The 10000-nt window shown below is 47.3% G+C and overlaps 1 protein-coding gene across 10 annotated transcripts in view; it reads left to right on the forward strand.

Annotated features, from left to right (window-relative positions):
* LOC115115426 (eyes absent homolog 1-like) overlaps positions 1-10000 on the forward strand; it is a 173334-nt gene that overhangs the window by 162507 nt on the left and 827 nt on the right. For all 10 annotated transcript variants that reach the window (XM_065019235.1, XM_065019241.1, XM_065019242.1 and 7 more), the window contains one exon: positions 8891-10000. This exon is cut by the window's right edge and continues 827 nt beyond it. In XM_065019235.1, the coding sequence (XP_064875307.1) occupies positions 8891-8971 (81 nt within the window). In that variant the 3' untranslated portion in view covers positions 8972-10000. The remainder of the gene's footprint in view (positions 1-8890) is intronic.

The following is a 10000-nucleotide window of genomic DNA, read 5'->3' on the forward strand; positions in this document are numbered from 1 at the left end:
TGTACCGGTACCCCCTGTATATAGCCTCCACATTGACTCTGTACCGGTACCCCCTGTATATAGCCTCCACATTGACTCTGTACTGGTCCCCCCTGTATATAGCCTCCACATTGACTCTGTACCGGTACCCCCTGTATATAGCCTCCACATTGACTCTGTACTGGTACCCCCTGTATATAGCCTCCACATTGACTCTGTACCGGTACCCCCTGTATATAGCCTCCACATTGACTCTGTACCAGTATCCCCTGTATATAGCCTCCACATTGACTCTGTACCAGTATCCCCTGTATATAGCCTCCACATTGACTCTATACCGTAACACCCTGTATATAGCCTCCACATTGACTCTGTACCGTAATACCCTGTATATAGCCTCCACATTGACTCTGTACCGGTACCCCCTGTATATAGCCTCCACATTGACTTTGTACCGGTACCCCCTGTATATAGCCTCCACATTGACTCTGTACCGGTACCCCCTGTATATAGCCTCCACATTGACTCTGTATCACTACCCCCTGTATATAGCCTCCACATTGACTCTGTACCGGTACCCCCTGTATATAGCCTCCACATTGACTCTGTACCGGTACCCCCTGTATATAGCCTCCACATTGACTCTGTACCGGTACCCCCTGTATATAGCCTCCACATTGACCCTGTCCCAACACCCCCTGTATATAGCCTCCACATTGACTCTGTACCGGTACCCCCTGTATATAGCCTTCACATTGACTCGGTACCGTAATACCCTGTATATAGCCTCCACATTGACTCTGTACCGTAATACCCTCTATATAGCCTCCACATTGACTCTGTACCGTAATACCCTGTATATAGCCTCCACATTGACTCTGTACCGTAATACCCTGTATATAGCCTCCACATTGACTCTGTACCGTAATACCCTCTATATAGCCTCCACATTGACTCTGTACCGTAATACCCTGTATATAGCCTCCACATTGACTCTGTACCGTAATACCCTGTATATAGCCTCCACATTGACTCTGTACCGTAATACCCTGTATATAGCCTCCACATTGACTCTGTACCGTAATACCCTGTATATAGCCTCCACATTGACTCTGTACCGTAATACCCTGTATATAGCCTCCACATTGACTCTGTACCGTAATACCCTGTATATAGCCTCCACATTGACTCTGTACCGGTACCCCTGTATATAGCCTCCACATTGACTCTGTACCGTAATACCCTGTATATAGCCTCCACATTGACTCTGTACCGTAATACCCTGTATATAGCCTCCACATTGACTCTGTACTGATACCCCTGTATATAGCCTCCACATTGACTCTGTACCGGTACCCCCTGTATATAGCCTCCACATTGACTCTGTACCGTAATACCCTGTATATAGCCTCCACATTGACTCTGTACCGTAATACCCTGTATATAGCCTCCACATTGACTCTGTACAGTAACACCCTGTATATAGCCTCCACATTGACTCTGTACCGATACCCCCTGTATATAGCCTCCACATTGACTCTGTACCGGTACCCCCTGTATATAGCCTCCACATTGACTCTGTACCGTAATACCCTGTATATAGCCTCCACATTGACTCTGTACCAGTACCCCCTGTATATAGCCTCCACATTGACTCTGTACCGTAATACCCTGTATATAGCCTCCACATTGACTCTGTACCGTAATACCCTGTATATAGCCTCCACATTGACTCTGTACAGTAACACCCTGTATATAGCCTCCACATTGACTCTGTACCGTAACACCCTGTATATAGCCTCCACATTGACTCTGTACGGTACCCCCTGTATATAGCCTCCACATTGACTCTGTACCCTGTATATAGCCTCCACATTGACTCTGTACCCTGTATATAGCCTCCACATTGACTCTGTACCCCTGGTGACCCCTGTATATAGCCTCCACATTGACTCTGTACCGTAACACCCTGTATATAGCCTCCACATTGACTCTGTACCGGTACCCCCCTGTATATAGCCTCCACATTGACTCTGTACCGGTACCCCCTGTATATAGCCTCCACATTGACTCTGTACTGGCCCCCCTGTATATAGCCTCCACATTGACTCTGTACCGGTCCCCCCTGTATATAGCCTCCACATTGACTCTGTACTGGTACCCCCTGTATATAGCCTCCACATTGACTCTGTACCGGTACCCCCTGTATATAGCCTCCACATTGACTCTGTACCAGTATCCCCTGTATATAGCCTCCACATTGACTCTGTACCAGTATCCCCTGTATATAGCCTCCACATTGACTCTATACCGTAACACCCTGTATATAGCCTCCACATTGACTCTGTACCGTAATACCCTGTATATAGCCTCCACATTGACTCTGTACCGGTACCCCCTGTATATAGCCTCCACATTGACTCTGTACCGGTGACTCTGTACCCCCTGTATATAGCCTCCACATTGACTCTGTACCGGTACCCCTGTATATAGCCTCCACATTGACTCTGTATCACTACCCCCTGTATATAGCCTCCACATTGACTCTGTACCGGTACCCCCTGTATATAGCCTCCACATTGACTCTGTACCGGTACCCCCTGTATATAGCCTCCACATTGACTCTGTACCGGTACCCCCCTGTATATAGCCTCCACATTGACCCTGTCCCAACACCCCCTGTATATAGCCTCCACATTGACTCTGTACCGGTACCCCCTGTATATAGCCTTCACATTGACTCGGTACCGTAATACCCTGTATATAGCCTCCACATTGACTCTGTACCGTAATACCCTCTATATAGCCTCCACATTGACTCTGTACCGTAATACCCTGTATATAGCCTCCACATTGACTCTGTACCGTAATACCCTGTATATAGCCTCCACATTGACTCTGTACCGTAATACCCTCTATATAGCCTCCACATTGACTCTGTACCGTAATACCCTGTATATAGCCTCCACATTGACTCTGTACCGTAATACCCTGTATATAGCCTCCACATTGACTCTGTACCGTAATACCCTGTATATAGCCTCCACATTGACTCTGTACCGTAATACCCTGTATATAGCCTCCACATTGACTCTGTACCGTAATACCCTGTATATAGCCTCCACATTGACTCTGTACCGTAATACCTGTATATAGCCTCCACATTGACTCTGTACCGGTACCCCTGTATATAGCCTCCACATTGACTCTGTACCGTAATACCCTGTATATAGCCTCCACATTGACTCTGTACCGTAATACCCTGTATATAGCCTCCACATTGACTCTGTACTGATACCCCCTGTATATAGCCTCCACATTGACTCTGTACCGGTACCCCCTGTATATAGCCTCCACATTGACTCTGTACCGTAATACCCTGTATATAGCCTCCACATTGACTCTGTACCGTAATACCCTGTATATAGCCTCCACATTGACTCTGTACAGTAACACCCTGTATATAGCCTCCACATTGACTCTGTACCGATACCCCCTGTATATAGCCTCCACATTGACTCTGTACCGGTACCCCCTGTATATAGCCTCCACATTGACTCTGTACCGTAATACCCTGTATATAGCCTCCACATTGACTCTGTACCAGTACCCCCTGTATATAGCCTCCACATTGACTCTGTACCGTAATACCCTGTATATAGCCTCCACATTGACTCTGTACCGTAATACCCTGTATATAGCCTCCACATTGACTCTGTACAGTAACACCCTGTATATAGCCTCCACATTGACTCTGTACCGATACCCCCTGTATATAGCCTCCACATTGACTCTGTACCGTAATACCCTGTATATAGCCTCCACGTTGACTCTGTACCGTAATACCCTGTATATAGCCTCCACATTGACTCTGTACTGATACCCCCTGTATATAGCCTCCACATTGACTCTGTACCGGTACCCCCTGTATATAGCCTCCACATTGACTCTGTACCGTAATACCCTGTATATAGCCTCCACATTGACTCTGTACCGTAACACCCTGTATATAGCCTCCACATTGACTCTGTACCGGTACCCCCCTGTATATAGCCTCCACATTGACTCTGTACCGGTACCCCCTGTATATAGCCTCCACATTGACTCTGTACTGGCCCCCCTGTATATAGCCTCCACATTGACTCTGTACCGGTACCCCCTGTATATAGCCTCCACATTGACTCTGTACTGGTACCCCCTGTATATAGCCTCCACATTGACTCTGTACCGGTACCCCCTGTATATAGCCTCCACATTGACTCTGTACCAGTATCCCCTGTATATAGCCTCCACATTGACTCTGTACCAGTATCCCCTGTATATAGCCTCCACATTGACTCTATACCGTAACACCCTGTATATAGCCTCCACATTGACTCTGTACCGTAATACCCTGTATATAGCCTCCACATTGACTCTGTACCGGTACCCCCTGTATATAGCCTCCACATTGACTCTGTACCGGTACCCCTGTATATAGCCTCCACATTGACTCTGTACCGGTACCCCCTGTATATAGCCTCCACATTGACTCTGTATCACTACCCCCTGTATATAGCCTCCACATTGACTCTGTACCGGTACCCCCCTGTATATAGCCTCCACATTGACTCTGTACCGGTACCCCCTGTATATAGCCTCCACATTGACCCTGTCCCAACACCCCTGTATATAGCCTCCACATTGACCCTGTCCCAACACCCCCTGTATATAGCCTCCACATTGACCCTGTCCCAACACCCCCTGTATATAGCCTCCCATTGGTACCCCCTGTATATAGCCTTCACATTGACTCGGTACCGTAATACCCTGTATATAGCCTCCACATTGACTCTGTACCGTAATACCCTCTATATAGCCTCCACATTGACTCTGTACCGTAATACCCTGTATATAGCCTCCACATTGACTCTGTACCGTAATACCCTGTATATAGCCTCCACATTGACTCTGTACCGTAATACCCTCTATATAGCCTCCACATTGACTCTGTACCGTAATACCCTGTATATAGCCTCCACATTGACTCTGTACCGTAATACCCTGTATATAGCCTCCACATTGACTCTGTACCGTAATACCCTGTATATAGCCTCCACATTGACTCTGTACCGTAATACCCTGTATATAGCCTCCACATTGACTCTGTACCGTAATACCCTGTATATAGCCTCCACATTGACTCTGTACCGTAATACCCTGTATATAGCCTCCACATTGACTCTGTACCGGTACCCCCTGTATATAGCCTCCACATTGACTCTGTACCGTAATACCCTGTATATAGCCTCCACATTGACTCTGTACCGTAATACCCTGTATATAGCCTCCACATTGACTCTGTACTGATACCCCCTGTATATAGCCTCCACATTGACTCTGTACCGGTACCCCCTGTATATAGCCTCCACATTGACTCTGTACCGTAATAACCTGTATATAGCCTCCACATTGACTCTGTACCGTAATACCCTGTATATAGCCTCCACATTGACTCTGTACAGTAACACCCTGTATATAGCCTCCACATTGACTCTGTACCGATACCCCCTGTATATAGCCTCCACATTGACTCTGTACCGGTACCCCCTGTATATAGCCTCCACATTGACTCTGTACCGTAATACCCTGTATATAGCCTCCACATTGACTCTGTACCAGTACCCCCTGTATATAGCCTCCACATTGACTCTGTACCGTAATACCCTGTATATAGCCTCCACATTGACTCTGTACCGTAATACCCTGTATATAGCCTCCACATTGACTCTGTACAGTAACACCCTGTATATAGCCTCCACATTGACTCTGTACCGATACCCCCTGTATATAGCCTCCACATTGACTCTGTACCGTAATACTGGTACCCCCTGTATATAGCCTCCACATTGACTCTGTACCGTAATACCCCTGTATATAGCCTCCACATTGACTCTGTACTGATACCCCCTGTATATAGCCTCCACATTGACTCTGTACCGGTACCCCTGTATATAGCCTCCACATTGACTCTGTACCGTAATACCCTGTATATAGCCTCCACATTGACTCTGTACCGTAACACCCTGTATATAGCCTCCACATTGACTCTGTACCGTACCCCTGTATATAGCCTCCACATTGACTCTGTACCGTAATACCCTGTATATAGCCTCCACATTGACTCTGTACCGTAACACCCTGTATATAGCCTCCACATTGACTCTGTACCTGTATAGTCCACATTGACCCCCCTGTATATAGCCTCCACATTGACTCTGTACCTGTATATAGGTACCCCCTGTATATAGCCTCCACATTGACTCTGTACTGGCCCCCTGTATATAGCCTCCACATTGATTGACCTACCCCCTGTATATAGCCTCCACATTGACTCTGTACCCCCTGTATATAGCCTCCACATTGACTCTGTACCGGTACCCCCTGTATATAGCCTCCACATTGACTCTGTACCGTACCCCCCTGTATATAGCCTCCACATTGACTCTGTACCAGTATCCCCTGTATATAGCCTCCACATTGACTCTGTACCAGTATCCCCTGTATATAGCCTCCACATTGACTCTATACCTGTATATAGCCTCCACATTGAACAATACCCTGTATATAGCCTCCACATTGACTCTGTACCGTAATCCCCTGTATATAGCCTCCACATTGACTCTGTACCGGTAATACCCTGTATATAGCCTCCACATTGACTCTGTACCGTACCCCCTGTATATAGCCTCCACATTGACTCTGTACCGTAATACCCCCTGTATATAGCCTCCACATTGACTTGACTCTGTATCACTACCCCCTGTATATAGCCTCCACATTGACTCTGTACCGTACCCCCTGTATATAGCCTCCACATTGACTCTGTACCGTAATACCCTGTATATAGCCTCCACATTGACCCTGTCCCAACACCCCTGTATATAGCCTCCACATTGACCTCTGTACAGTAACCCCTGTATATAGCCTCCACATTGACTCTGTACCGATACCCCCTGTATATAGCCTCCACATTGACTCTGACCCTAGTCCCAACACCCCCTGTATATAGCCTCCACATTGACTCTGTACGGTACCCCTGTATATAGCCTTCACATTGACTCTGTACCGTAATACCCTGTATATAGCCTCCACATTGACTCTGTACCTGTATATAGTAATACCCTAACACCCTATATAGCCTCCACATTGACTCTGTACCATAATACCCTGTATATAGCCTCCACATTGACTCTGTACCGTAATACCCTGTATATAGCCTCCACATTGACTCTGTACCGTAATACCCTCTATATAGCCTCCACATTGACTCTGTACCGTAATACCCTGTATATAGCCTCCACATTGACTCTGTACCGTAATACCCTGTATATAGCCTCCACATTGACTCTGTACCGTAATACCCTGTATATAGCCTCCACATTGACTCTGTACCGTAATACCCTGTATATAGCCTCCACATTGACTCTGTACCGTAATACCCTGTATATAGCCTCCACATTGACTCTGTACCGTAATACCCTGTATATAGCCTCCACATTGACTCTGTACCGGTACCCCCTGTATATAGCCTCCACATTGACTCTGTACCGTAATACCCTGTATATAGCCTCCACATTGACTCTGTACCGTAATACCCTGTATATAGCCTCCACATTGACTCTGTACTGATACCCCTGTATATAGCCTCCACATTGACTCTGTACCGGTACCCCCTGTATATAGCCTCCACATTGACTCTGTACCGTAATACCCTGTATATAGCCTCCACATTGACTCTGTACCGTAATACCCTGTATATAGCCTCCACATTGACTCTGTACAGTAACACCCTGTATATAGCCTCCACATTGACTCTGTACCGATACCCCCTGTATATAGCCTCCACATTGACTCTGTACCGGTACCCCCTGTATATAGCCTCCACATTGACTCTGTACCGTAATACCCTGTATATAGCCTCCACATTGACTCTGTACCAGTACCCCCTGTATATAGCCTCCACATTGACTCTGTACCGTAATACCCTGTATATAGCCTCCACATTGACTCTGTACCGTAATACCCTGTATATAGCCTCCACATTGACTCTGTACAGTAACACCCTGTATATAGCCTCCACATTGACTCTGTACCGATACCCCCTGTATATAGCCTCCACATTGACTCTGTACCGTAATACCCTGTATATAGCCTCCACATTGACTCTGTACCGTAATACCCTGTATATAGCCTCCACATTGACTCTGTACTGATACCCCCTGTATATAGCCTCCACATTGACTCTGTACCGGTACCCCCTGTATATAGCCTCCACATTGACTCTGTACCGTAATACCCTGTATATAGCCTCCACATTGACTCTGTACCGTAATACCCTGTATATAGCCTCCACATTGACTCTGTACAGTAATACCCTGTATATAGCCTCCACATTGACTCTGTACAGTAATACCCTGTATATAGCCTCCACATTGACTCTGTACAGTAATACCCTGTATATAGCCTCCACATTGACTCTGTACTGATACCCCCCTATATATATTGTTATTTTTTACTGCTGCTCTTTAATAACTTGTTACTTTTATTATTATTATTTATTTTTATATTATTTTATCTCTTATTCTTATCCGGATGTTTTTGGTACTGCACTGTTGTTTAGGGGCTTGTGCACCTGTTGTATTCGGTGACTAATAAAATAAGATTTGCATCGGCAATCTTCAAGAAATTTCTACGCCTTTTTTTACAAGGAGTTAACCCTACCAAAATACATGTTAAAATCACCCCTGGTTCTAGTACACACTTAGAAAAAAAGGGTTGTTCATTTGGCACTAAATAGAGATTTTGTTTTCAAAAAAGTGTTAACCTATTCTGATGGTCCTGTTTCCTGTTTCCTCTCTCCTCTCCGCAGCACAACATGCCCTTCTGGAGAATCTCCAGCCACTCTGACCTCATGGCCCTCCACCATGCTCTGGACCTGGAGTACTTGTAGCTACCGCTTCCTACTGCTCAGACCGTGACACCTACAGCTCGGCCTACCGGCCCAATGCACCTACCCGAAGGCCCCTACACCCTACCGGCCCACTGCACCTACCCAAAGGCCCCTACACCCTACCGGCCCAATGCACCTACCCGAAGGCCCCTACACCCTACCGGCCCAATGGACCTACCCGAAGGCCCCTACACCCTACCGGCCCAATGCACCTACCCAAAGGCCCCTACACCCTACCGGCCCACTGCACCTACCCAAGGGCCCCTACACCCTACCGGCCCACTGCACCTACCCAAAGGCCCCACAACTGCTCTCCCAGACCCTACTGGCCCCTAAATGGCCCATACCGGCCCCTACTGGCTCATACTGGCTCCTACTGGCCCCTACCAACCCCTACTGGTCCCTAATGCCCCCTAGCGCTCCACATACCACAACTACTCTACCAGACCTTACTGGCCCCTACTGGCCCATACCAGCCCCTACTGGCCCCTACTGGCCCCAACTGGCCCCTACTGACCCCTACTGGCCCCTAGTATTCCACATACCACAACTACTCTACCAGACCCTACACTTCCTGCTCCACCTTGCCTTGCAACCTTTCAACTTTCACCACAGCCACTCAGGTCCTCCCACCCAGAACAGACTCTCTGGGGCCCTTTGTGTCGCCTGTCCTCCCCCTTCTTTACCTGGCTGCCCTTTTGCCCTCCCTCCTTCCCGCCCTCCCCTCCCTGCATTCAACTAGAGAGAAAATGAACAGAAAGAGACCTTTAAAAAAAGAGAAACTGAACAATGAAACAGTCGACATCATGTTGACATACGGCCACAATTCATCTGAACCCTGTACCTGTCTTCATTATCTGTGCGTTCGTTCTGAAGGCCCACCGGCCCCAAATAACCCGAGTGGGGGTGACATCCAACTCTCTCTCTGTCCCTCTCTCTGTCTCCCTCTCTCTCTGGCTCTCTGTCTCCCTCTCTCTCTGTCCCTCTCTCTGTCCCTCTCTCTGTCATCTCTCTGTCTCTCTCTCTCTC

This window comes from Oncorhynchus nerka, linkage group LG6 (assembly GCF_034236695.1).
Source record: "Oncorhynchus nerka isolate Pitt River linkage group LG6, Oner_Uvic_2.0, whole genome shotgun sequence".
Taxonomy (NCBI): Eukaryota; Metazoa; Chordata; class Actinopteri; order Salmoniformes; family Salmonidae; genus Oncorhynchus; species Oncorhynchus nerka.